The sequence below is a fragment of the Drosophila hydei genome, unplaced genomic scaffold (assembly GCF_003285905.1).
Source record: "Drosophila hydei strain 15085-1641.00,03,60 unplaced genomic scaffold, DhydRS2 tig00000001-arrow-pilon, whole genome shotgun sequence".
In the NCBI taxonomy this organism is placed as follows: Eukaryota; Metazoa; Arthropoda; class Insecta; order Diptera; family Drosophilidae; genus Drosophila; species Drosophila hydei.
This window is the reverse complement of record NW_022045643.1, coordinates 3,588,100-3,601,043: the sequence shown is the minus strand read 5'-3', so window position 1 is coordinate 3,601,043 and position 12,944 is coordinate 3,588,100. Positions and strand designations below refer to the sequence as shown.

Below are 12,944 nucleotides of genomic sequence, written 5' to 3'. Positions count from 1 at the left end.
AATACTGAAGTTCAGAGAAATTTAAAATTTATAACTTTGTTATGCCTCAAGGCGCTTTTGAGCGAGTTGATTTTAAAGTTGTAGAGCTTAAAGTGTAAAGTTAACTTGATATTTGCTTATTTTTAAAGATTTACATAATATATTGAAAAACTAAATTTTTCAATTGTTAAAAAAATACTATAATAACATTATAGCTATTTTGTTTCCGTTATAAAAAGGTTGTCTCTGAAGTTGTTATATAACTTAGCATAACAAATATATCTCATTTGTTAGTCTGTTTGACTTAAGACTAGGTCAATACTATTCCTAGTCTGCCTATTATATTAAACACCATGAAACTAATCAATATGCTAATAAAACCTTTCTTATAAAAGTTCTACATCTCGAAAAACAGCTCAGGGTCAGACCAAGTAAAAGTATTTTCGAGTTTCATAGTCCAAAAGTGTTTGCTTGTTTATCACACTTTTATCAGAGTTGAAACAGCTTTAGTTATTTAACTTTCAATTCGAATGCTTGAACAGAACTTTAACATGTGGCAAACGTTATGCTTGCAGCCTTTGTGTGCACAGTCAGAATAAAATATGTTAATTAACAACTGGGCTAAGCTAATTAAACAAGAATTTCTAATATATTATTTATATGCATATTGTTTATAGTTTTTAGCGAACTGCCCTCGTTGTGCTCTACTCTACGCTAATTAAGCAAATTTTTCAAGTGTCACAATATTATTTTCTGGTAAAAGTATTGAAACAACGCGGCGTATGCGTGATTTTGAGGCATGCAAAATAGCGCAAATTATAATGAAACAACACGCTTCAATGCAGCTACAACAACAGCCATGAAAGACAAAACAAAGTCGAAAATGTATATAAAAAAAAAACAGCAGGTACAATTGGGCACCCAAAAAAGCGTTAGACTAGATAATACCAAAGCAGCGACACACAAAACACACTCGAATATTACGTATACGCAGCGAAGCGAACCGGTTCGACAGAGAGATAATAAAATAGAGTATCATATATGGGCAGGCAGACAGCAGCTGGATGCCTAAAGCTGCTCAAAAAATTGATGTATATAGACAGAGGGAGGGAGACGTGATAAAGAGAGGAAGAGAGCGACAGAGAGTGAGAGAGGGAATTAGTGTAACACGATATTTTTGTGTGGCTTGTTGACTGGACAAAGCGACACTTGTTGCTGCTGTTGCTGCTGAAGCGTGGGACGCAACTTGTTTAGCTTTGTGGCCAGTTGCCGTCACTTGCTCAGAATCGTGCACCAAAGGCCAATTTTATAAGCCAATTTCTACGAAACGTCGTTCTTTATTAAAGAGGGGAAATGGGAGAAGTGAGCTTAAGAACTGGAATGTCGGCTTCTAGAGAGCTCGAAAATATATATAATTGGATTACATATGAAGTCCATTTAGAATATAATAAATATATAAGGAAGGCAACGTAACATTTGGTTCAATAACGTTTTATGGCCGCTTGATAAATGAAGAGAGAGTATATTGATTTTTTTCACTGTCTATATCTATATTTATATCTACATCTAAATATCTATATCTATATCTTTAACTATATCTATATCTTTATCTATATATACCGATATCTATATACATATCTATATCTATATCTATATATATTGTTTATATACAAATCTCCTTTATCTTCTACATTTTTACAGTAATCAATACAAAATTTTACAGTTAACCAACTGTTAACCTTCTGCTCAGATTAACCTATTTAATTATGCGAGCATTGGGTCATTACAAATCACAATATAACAAAATTCTTGCAGCTTTTTGGACCATGAACGAGTGCTATACAGTTGGTTGCGCCCAACTGCTACGTTCTTGTTGCTAAACTAATATTATAAAATTTAATAATAAAATTGTTTGCTCTTTGAGCAAAACTGTGTAAAACTTTGCACTATTTAGCAAAAGTTCTAGCCTAGTTTTTTTGCTCAGTGTATTGCGTGAGGCGGAAATGGGAAAAAATTCGTTCTCTTTGGTTACTTTTTGGCCAATTATTGAAGATTTGCGTGTGGGCCACGCACAATGTTGAAACAAAGAGTCTAGACAAACAACAGATACAACTAGACATATACGTATATATATATATATATATATATATATATATATATATATATATATATATATATATATATATATATATATATATACATATATATGTATGTATGTATGTAGAGACATGCATGCAATTACTGCAATCTGTTGAGATTAAGAGATGAAAGCAGTTCTTAGCCTTGGCAAAGTGCAAGCCAAGCGGTTCACTTGTTACACTCTATCCCTATCTGTCTCTCTCTGTCTCTCTCTATCTCTGTCTTTTACTTTATCGCGGTCTCTGTTTTAAAAAACAACAATTTTTAATTTTCAATGCAGCTGAAACGTTTCTATTGATTGATCGATTGACGCATTGAGGTCAAACTGATTAAAAGCCAAACGATGTCATTGTCGAAGATGGAAACAAGTTGGATATAACAGCTTAAGCCGAAGAATTAACAACAAAAAATCATACATTTTTCATAGCTGCTTTTCCGCAATTGCGTGCCTGCAAATTGGGTGTCTTTCCACTAAACTTTCGCTTTTCTTTTTTACTTTAATCATCGCAAAGCGGAGCTAAAAGTCAAATAGGCGAACGTGCCCTGTGTAAAAGTTGAGCTGAGAATTAACAGTCGTCGCATTGCCTGCCGGGTTTTTAACTAGTTTCGCCTGAGAGTCTAATTGCAACGCATTTAACATTTTACAGTTTTTGTTTTTAGGTATTTAACAGTTAACAGTTGGGCGTCTTGCATTTGACTTCCCAATTAGCTGCGTCGCAACGCTGCGCTGCCTGCGTTCACTGAACTTTTTCAGTCGGCTGCGGCTGCGGCGGCCATATTGCAAAAGCTTTTGTGTTTTTATGGGATATTTTCTTTTTGTTTCGAATGCTCCTCTTTTGAATGCACATCTTTAATGCATATGGATTACGTTTGATTTTGTAATTTCGCACGCTTTGCTTTTTACCTATTCAACTATTTACTATTTCTTTATGTACTTCAATTTCGCTCAATCATTGCAGTGTTTTTTTTTTTTTTTTGGTTTGAGTTCCTTAAGCTGTTTGCCGTGTTTTTATTTTTCAACTGCTTTTAACTTCTTCAAGGTTGTGCGCTTTGTAGTATTTCTAGACTGGTTTTCGCTTAACAATTTCGTCATCTCTCAAAGCAGCAGCAGCAACAGTATTAACGGTGAAACATAAAGCTTTCAGTTGACGCTGGTTTGCGGGTGTAGGGCAAACGGGACGGACGAGCGAATTCAGTTTCGGTTTTAGTTCGTGACGTCTCGGTGCCTTTGCATAAAAGTACATCACAACAACAACAATAAAGCTAGCAATAACAACAGCATGCAATAATTCAAAACTAGCCGCGCAGCCCGCTGCGCAGTCAACGCTGGCGTCTGACGCTGGGGTCGTTTGCTAATTTTGCATGCACCACATGCATTTTTCTTATATTGCTTTTCTTTTTCACTTTTCACTGAAGTTAAGCGCACGTACGCATAACACCAAAAAACATTAATTATAAATTATTATAGAAAATATATTGCATCGCTTTTTCACATTAAACACACATAAATTCCACTGGTTGGGCGACTTTTCGACAGGCAGCGTCCGCAAAACGAACCGAACGTGGAAACTGACGCGCCGAGACTGGGCAGCTGGGAGAGAGACCGAGACTGAGACTGACACAGAGGCAGTGAGTGGGCTCGAGCGACAATGCGAGTGTGTTTGTGAGAGACAGCCACAGATACCAGTTGCTGTTGTTGTTGCTACTGAGGAATGAAAATTGCACAGCAATATGCTCAACCGTCCAGTTTATGGGCATTGTTTACGTGCGCGCGCGCTCACAACTTGTTGTTGCCTTGTGTGGAACCTGTCGGGCAATGCGCACTGCCAGGCGCCAATTGCAATTGCAATTCCAATTCCACTTCCAATGTTCGATGCTGGTGTGAGAAATGTGCGCACAGTGCTTACTCACTTGATATGCATGCGAGTGTGACTGTGCTTGTGTTTGTGTCTGCGCTAATGTTGTGGGGTTTTACTCTCATTTGCATTGGGCATAATTAACTGTAAGTTGTGTTTGTCGTCTTATTAGTTTCCATTTCGTTTGGCATTGTTTACATTTTGACATTTCTTTTTCTTCTTGTTCACAGCACCTAAGGCAATGCTTTTAACTACCTTGACTTGGCCATCATTACCGCACATTTATCAACAAAATGAATTGTCGCTGACGGAGTCAAATCCACATTTATAATAAGTATAATTAAGGCAATTTAAGTGTCAAGTTGATTGCGCGAGCAAAAATGTAATGTGGATGCTATGTGGGGCGCAAGCTTAGCCGGTACACAAACCACATAATGCTCAGCTGCTGCTATTGCAAGCTTAACTTAAAAGCTCAGCTGATTCAATATTCTAAAGCTTTCAATTTGTGTTTTTGTAGCCCGTTTTTATATAGGAAATAAGTTTGCTAATACAAAGTAAATATTTATAATTGAAATAAAGCAACAAAGAAGAACAAGGCTAATAATTAATAGACTAAACGGAACAAGGGGCTTTGTATTTTAATAGTAGAACACGAGAGTAGCCAGAGCGAGTGTGAATGTCAGACTGATCGACTGGGAGATACTCTGTAACCATAGCTTCGCAAATATTCAATATTATAGTTTCCATCGTTACAGGGTATCAAAATATGTTGGATATATATCGTGCAAAGTCTGGGAAACCTGTGTACATTTAGCTTTGTGTGCACTATCTTATCTAATATAGTAATTTTTTGCCAAGAGGTCTTATTTTCTTCTCTTACCTTCAATGCAACTTTTGGCCTTGTTTTGTTGCAGTCGTTTGTCTCTGATGCGTTTCGACCAATCGGGACTGCGAACGCGATGCTGCTTGAAACGTTCCCGAACGCTGAAAATATAATAGGAAATATACATAAATATGCAACAGTAAATAAGTAGATGTATATATATATAAATGTATATGATAGTTATCTCTCGTACTTCATAGTGATCGATCAAGGCATGGGTAGATAGAGAGAGACTACTTCAGTGTTGGGCGCCTCACTTTCAACTGTCTGTTGAATGAGTTCGGCTATGCTTGAAGTTCTCAGATTGTTAGATACCCTACAAAGTTGCCCAAGCCAAGACAGGCAATCTTATCTGCCAGATAACAGTTGAAATTGTGGGTCAACCAATTTATATGGGTGGGTGCCTACCAATAAATAAACTGCATTTGCTCTGCTGTTGCAATGCCTGAGGAACATTTCACTTACTCAGCCAAGATCTGAGGGCGAAATGTAAATAGCACTGAGCTATATGGACAACTCGAACGTCGTGAATCGACAAATTCTTAATTGTTAAGAAATTGTTGTCTGTTCGACTGATTGAGTTTCCTAATAATTGAACAAATGACATAATAATTGTCGTAAGTATTTCTTAAATGGTGCTAAAGCGAAGTTAATTGTTGAGACAATGCAGACGTAACTGAAGAAGTAGAGTGATTTTGATTATGAGATACCCTGTATGAAGATCTGAAGTAATATATGCTATATATCAAGATAGTTGTAAGCATCTTATTAAGAGATAGAGAGAGACAGAGAGTAGGGAGAGAGTAAGAGAGAGAGAGAGAGAGAGAGAAAGAAAGAGAGAGAGAGAGAAAGAGAGAGAGAGAGAGAGAGAAAGAGAGAGAGAGAGAGTAAGAGATATAGCAAGAATGCGAATAACGAAGAGAAGATAGTGTAAGAGAAATAGAGGAGAGAGACAGACAGAGTGAGAGGGAGAGGGAGAGGGAGGGTATAAAAAATGGAGAGAGAGTAGTATTTGTTTTAGGCAGAGAGACAAATATAGAGGGACAAAGATACAGTGTGATAGAGGTAGAGACAGATGAGGGATATATAAGCAGATAAATCGACAAAAATAGCTGTTGAGCATAATAAGAAGACCATAAGACCTTTCTTTACGATTCTCATAAAGTAAATCTCGCAATTCAGGAAGCAAAATTCTAAAAAATAACTTAATTGAATCGGAAATAAATATTTGAAGATAGAGAGAGCTATCTTTGTCACGGATAAAGCTCATCTGATTCAGAACCAACTCGAAATATAATTTTATCTTAAGCAATAATAATAATTTTGACGCAAAGGTATTTTATTTCTAAACAAACAACGCATTTACCATATAAAAAGAACACAGTGCAAATGACACACCGCTAACCACTGCCGATTTCTATCTTATCGCCCACAACATGTATAGTATATAGAAAGCAAAATCGGAATAAAAATGCAAAAGCAACACAAGTGAAAAGGTAGACAATCAACGACTTAATCTGAGTTCAGCGTCTGTTCAAGATTAGACACAAATGGAACTAGCTGGACCTATTGAACGCTCTATAATAATAATATCATAATACGTTTCCATGTCTATTAACCCATTAACACTGTTAGAATTGCTTTGCAAGCAGCTGCCTTGACCCAATCTCTCTTTATATAGTTGCTTCATAGATTTGTTGTGATATTTCCGAGTATGCGCAATCTTTGGGCAACCCTCGCTTTTTTACTCGCTGCACCGATTGGCGTCAACCGGGCCGCAGTTGCCGATAAGATAAACCCAACCCAAACAAACTAATCAGCAATCTACGCAGAATTCGTTATCAATGCCCCCACCTCCTACCTCCCTCTCGCCCTTTCTCGCTCTTTCACTCTGCCTCTTTCGCTCGTTTTACTTACACAACGAACTGTGCCTCGCCGACGGCTGTGGTTGTTACCGCAGCTGGCTCCGCCTCGGCATCGGATATGTCCACCCAGGCATCGCTATTGTCACTGGAGCCAGCTATGGATGATCGCTTGTCGCACTGCTTGCCTGCGCCGCTGCTGCCCGCAGCGCTGCCAACGCCGCTGCCAGCGCCGCTGCCGGCGCTGCTGCTAGCCAGGGAGGAGCGACAGCCACTGCCATAGATCACGCCTGTAGCTAGCGAGGCTTCATATAAACTATTAGTGCGATGATCTGAAGAGAGCGTGAGAGTGGAGCCACTGCTAGACAGCTGGACGCCGGACGCTGTGGCTCCCACTGCGACTCCCTCACTCAGTCCACCTGAGTTCTTGCTCTTGCGATAGTTGGAGATGCTCTCATAGCAGTTGGAGCTGATTGAAATGGCATCCGTCTTGCTACGCTGCAACGCCAGCGACTCGTAGCAGCCTTTGATGGTGTCATAGATGTTCTCATCTTCCTCATCCGTCGAGGCTGGAGCAGCACAGGCCTTGCCAGACAGTCGACTTGGCTGTGAAGGCTTTGCCGGTGCAGGTCGCAGATTGCGTGGAGATTTGGGCAGCACGCGCTTGGGCTTGGGCAGCTCAGGCAACTCATCGCGCGTATTGCGCCCAAGTGTGCCGGTGTTTGAAGAGATTGGAGTAGTGGGCGTGGCTGGAGTAGCAAAGGATTCATAGTCATCGCTATTTCCTGAAGACCCTGCTATGGACTCATAGCCCTCCTGCCAGTTGCTCTGTGTTGCAGCTACTCCTGCTTCTGCTCCAGCTCCCGCTCCTGCTACTGCTGTTGTTGTCATTGTTATTGTTGTTGTTGTGGCCTCTTCTACCGTCTGATAGATGTCCTCCACTGGAAGCGATGTCTCCTTGTCCTTATCCATTTGGTTTGTAATCTTATACAGGCTCGACGCCTGTGGCTCAGTCTTGATCTCCGTTGAGGGCGTGATGGGCTCATACATGGGCTCCAGCTCCTGCTCCTCCTCCTGCCCCTCTGGCAGCTGCTGTGCTTCCTTGGCCAGCTGCTTCTGCTCCATGATCATTTGCTCACCCTCGATGGCATTCACCAGTGTCACATTCACCGCCTGGTTGAGCAGCAGCTGATTGTTAGACACTTGCTTATTGGCCGCCTGATAGATGAAGGAGCTATTGGGCAGCAGACGCTGCTCGAAGTCATCGTTGGCAGCGAGCAGCAGCTCCCCATCCGTGGTCTTCGCCGGCTCTCCGAGTATCTTCAACTTGTGATCCAGCACCTCGAGTGCAGCCAAGATCTTGGCATCTGCTTCCACGCAGGGTAAGACCAGCGACTGCTGCTGCTGCTCTTGCTCCTGATCCGGCTCCTGCTCTAATGTTGCCTCTTTCTCAGTTGCACAATTGGCGGGCGTGGCTGTTTTCTTGCCGCTTTTAATAAAAGGCAGCAGGCGCAGCTTCTCATAGATCGTTGCATATTTATGCTTGCGCTGCTTTTGCCGCTCCTCCGCCTCCACGTCATCCAGCTCATCGGGAGCGAGCTCTTTCAGAGTGGGCTTTGGTTTGTTAGCATCATCCAGATCCGATTGCACACCCTCATCCGTGCTGGCATTCAGCTCCACGGGCGTCTTCACCTCCTCATTGACCACCTCCAGCTTCAGCTGCTGCTGCTCCAGCTCCAGCATCAGCTGCTGTTGACTGCGACTGCGCTTGTTCCTCATCTGCTTGCTCAGGCTCAGAGTGCTGGATCTTTGGCTCATCAGCTCCTGATGCTTGCGCAGCAGCTGCTGGGATTTCTGCGGCACCACCGGCTTCTCCAGTTTCTCAAATTTCTTAATGTTCCGCTGCACCATGGAGCTGCGCTGCGATTGCGACGGCGATGGCAGCGGTGAGTTCGATTGCTCTGCCCGCTCCAGCTGTTGCTGCTGCTGCTGCACAGCTGATCGCTCCACGATCTTGTAGACATGTGAGCCACGTGATAGCCATACTCCATTCTTGCGCTTGACCTGCTCCAGCAGACGCGTATCCTTCTGTATGATCTCATTGAATTGTTGCGTCAGCTGTCGCACCACACCACCGCCGCCGCCACCGCCCGCGCTCAATTCCCCGCCAGCCACGCCCCCTTGGTGACTGTGTGTGTGATTGTGACTGTGACTGGACATGCGTCGTGGCGTGTGGTGCTGATGAAATGATTTCCCCGCATGAGTTTTGAAGCTGTATTTGCGGCGTGTGCCCGTGCTGCGATTTCCGCCCGCACGTGACGTCACAGTCCCAGAGGTCGCAATGGAAGTGAGGGAATTTGTGGAATTTACCGTTTGCAGCGATTCACTGCTGCCGCTGTGGCTGCTCGCCGCGCTTAGACTAATGCGAATTGAATTCGCTGCTGCTGCTGCCGTCGGCTGTTGGGCTGCTGCTGCTGCTGCTGACTGGTCGCTGATAAGATTCACCTGCTCGCTCGCACACACCCGATCTCGCGCTCCCCCTCGCCCACAGCTAGTCGCTTGCTCATGCTGATTATCTGATTGGGTGCACTTGGCCATGACGTCCTCGCGCTTGGGCCACTGCAAACGCTCGCCCGCCGCGTTGCCTGCTTTGACGGCGACAAAAGTCGTGTTCGAGTTAGCGTTACCGTTAGCGTCGCTGCTGCGTCGCAGTTTGCTTTGCATTTTTGCCTGTTCGGCGTTTTTGTACTTGTAGAAATTGTCCTTGTCCCGTTGCAATTGCAGCTGCAGCTGCTGCTGATGATCCGACGGCGCCTCCTGCAGATTATGCAAGCTCGCCGCGCGCTTGGCGCGCGTTTCGTGCGCGTTTGTCAGGCTGGGCCAGTCGCGCGCGTTATTAAACGCATTCACTAAACAGCTAACGGACTTGTTCAGCTTACGCAGTGTGCCCAGCCCCTGGCGTTGGGCATTCGACTCGGCTGCCTCGACGCTGGCGCTATGGATGCGCTTGCTCCAGAGCAAGCGCAGCGTTTGGACACCGCGAAAATCGCGAAAGGCGCGCGATTCACAGTTACAGTTGTTGTTGCTGTTGTTGCTTCTATTGCTAGTGTCGCGATTGTTGTTATCGTTATGTGTATCGTTATCGTTATCGTTATCGTTATCGTTCGCTTTATCGTTCACACTTGCACTTTTCACCAGCCAACCGAGTATTGTCTTTTCTCTACGCGGCGAGTTCTTTGTTGCTGCTGTTGTTGTTGTCGCTGCATTTCCATTGCATTCACTGCGCGCTGCAGCCGCATCCATATTCGAACCAGATGAGGTCGCCATGGCGTCCGCTGACAACTGCATTGCTACGATTAAGCGTGCGGCGGCGACGTCTGTCTTGGCCAGCGGCCGATGGCCAATTCAAATGGAAGCTGCCGTCGCCTCGAGGCCTGAAAGACAAAAAGAGAGAGAGAGAGAGTGAGTATGAGAGATGTGATTTTAAGTGAGACAACAACAGGTGGAGAAAGCGCATGGAAATTGTTGAAATATCTCCAAATTGAGCGGCCAAAAACGCTTGACGCATATGTAAATTATGCGCGGGGAGAGACGACGTAAAGGAGGCGTGGCATTAACAGTGGCATGCTTTATGCACACACAACTACAGCGCGAAGCTGGCCTACATGAAACAAGCGCCACAGGAAATGAGCCACTCAAACAACAACAAGCAGCACACAGCAGCTCGTTAAATCAAAGTGAATTGAAGACAAACGCGCAATAAATATTGGTAAAAAGAAGATAATGCAATTCAGGTTATAACATAGATAATAATTTGAAGAAATTGTTAAGAGTAAAAGCAGATAAGATAGCGAACTAAACGAAACGGATTGCAGAGTGAAATGCGCCCAAAGGACTAATCAAATTGAGCCAAGAGCTGAGAGCTACAGAGACTTGTAAATAAATATCCATAATTGAGCTATGTGAGACTATCAGACAAAATATTACATATCTCTCATATCTGTCTTGGCTGATATAGAAAATATGCATATGCACTATTATTTTTATGAACAGCTAACTGTATATATATTGTAACAGCTTTTATCGACAAGAAATTGTAGATAAGAATAAGACTTTTAGAAAAACCAGAAAGAAATACGCAAAAATTGTATACAAAAACACATCAAAACTGATTATATTATGATTAAAAAAGATTCTAGTTCTAATCCGTTGACGTAGCTAAGGCAAAGGCTAAGCTGAACGCGCAGGCTGTCACTCAAACAAGTCTCGTCAACGAGTTTCATATTCCTAAGCTTTTCGTCTAAGCTTTTAAGCGTTAAATTTATTATTAGCCATGAAAGTGTTCCTTAGAAATTCACATAGTGTATTTTTAACGCTGATCATTTTGATATCGTTCATTCGTGAAATATAGCCAGAGTCTTTTGAAACGAGCAACGCGACGTATGCGCAACTTGTAAGCTGAAGTTGAGCGCCAACTAAGCTTTGCTTATGCCACATTGAGTGGGTTTTCGTGGCACGCATACATGCCCTCGCTTTCATACAACATTGCGTATGCGTGATATGGTTTTTTGGCACTTCGATCTTATCAAAACTTGCGCACAGTTGAAGAAAAGATATATAAAAAAGATTTATATATATAATAAAATGCTTGCCCAACTGGCAAGCCGCACACGTTGTTTGCCCGTTGCCAGCCCCACACCTGCCCGCTCACGCTTTTGTCACACACACACGCTCGCAATTGTCAATTATAATGAGCGATTGCATAAAAAGCGAACAACAAATTTCTTTGCTTCGTTGTAAAATAGTTTTTAAAGCCGCTTTTGTTGGCTGGCAAAGCCGTCTGCTTCTTCTGCTTCTTCTTCTAAGGCCCTGTCCACCCCGCTGGCCCTCTTTGTCGAACGGATCCATCAGCTGCTTGTCAGCAGTTGCGACGAACGCGTTGCGAATAACAAAAATAATTTAACGCTATGGCAAATGGTATTTAAACAAAATATTAAATAAGAGCCAGCTACACACACACACACAAACACTCGCTCAGACAATTGCAATGTAAATAAGAAGCTAAAATTGTTGATTACGCAAACGCTTATTAGCCATAACTATATATATATAGCTAGACAGTCAAATGAATAGATACATAAATATATATATATATATATGTATATAATATATATTTATATATACATATATATATATATATCTTTTCATTTTCGGCTTATAGAAATGTGGCCTTAAAACCTTATTGTCATCAAATTTCATGTGCGTAAGAAAATAAATAAATATTCATTGAAAACTTTATAAACGTAATTAAGTGAAAATACGTAAGAATGCTGCAGTCAATCGACTGCATAATACTCGTTCACAGTGCAAAATTGAAATGTACTTAGGTATTATACATAAATCAATATGCAGAATAAGTAGGCAAAATAAGTGATCCTCGCTCTGAAGCTGTGATGGGTCGGTTTTTTACAGTTCGCACTATCAGATGAGGACATATTTGTCTTTCACTTCAAAGCACAAAGCACAAAGCCAATATACTTACTTTTCACATTGTAAACGAGTATGAAAACAGTCTAAAGCTCAGTTTCCCATGCCTCGTTTTTATACACACATAAATATCAATTCAATGTGTGATTCTTGCTTATCTGATGTGAATTTCAGAGATCTGTTGAAATCCTAATCCCATGCCTATAAATATGTATTCGGTATTAGCATGCAAAATCAGCTGAAAATTCAATTAGTTTTGAAGTTTGTCGAAGCAGTCGCAACGCATTTAAATGGATATTTCTATGCGCTAGTCGTTGCCTTATTGGATCGCTCGATCAGCCAATGTCAGCGGCTGTCACCTGTTGCAAACTAAGGCCAGGTGAACAACTTTTTGGCTTGGCCAACAGCGCACAATAAAAACTTTGAATGAGAAGAAAAAAAAACAGCAACAAATGCTTTGCATATTAAAGAGTTAAGCGATAAACCAAAATGGAAAAGGTAAACAATGCAAAAGTTGAAGTAAAATGCATAAAAAAGTAAAATATAAACAAATATGTGAATGAAAACAAAAGTCTGCCAGATATTCCAAAGAGACTCACTCTCTATATATGGAGTGCTGCACCTGCAGCTGGGACATTTTATTTACATATATATATACCCTGTAACTATTGAATATAGATAAAGTAAAGTATGTTGTTGTTGAGAGTGAGCATGAAACTGATTGAGGAATAGATGCTA

The 12,944-nt window shown here is 41.8% G+C and overlaps 1 protein-coding gene across 4 annotated transcripts in view; it reads right to left on the bottom strand.

Annotated features, from left to right (window-relative positions):
* The window catches only part of LOC111603719 (rho guanine nucleotide exchange factor 5), a 28,487-nt gene that overhangs the window by 4,069 nt on the left and 11,474 nt on the right, over nucleotides 1-12,944 (bottom strand). For 2 of the 4 annotated variants that reach the window (XM_023321429.2, XM_023321428.2), the window contains exons 2-3: nucleotides 6,775-10,153; nucleotides 4,855-4,958 (exon numbers count right to left, since the gene is read on the bottom strand). In XM_023321429.2, the coding sequence (XP_023177197.2) occupies nucleotides 4,855-4,958; nucleotides 6,775-10,067 (3,397 nt within the window). In that variant the 5' untranslated portion in view covers nucleotides 10,068-10,153. Of the gene's footprint in view, nucleotides 1-3,622; nucleotides 3,699-4,854; nucleotides 4,959-6,774; nucleotides 10,154-12,944 lie in introns of those variants that run through there. The other 2 variants (XM_023321430.2, XM_023321431.2) reach the window with 1 other exon arrangement.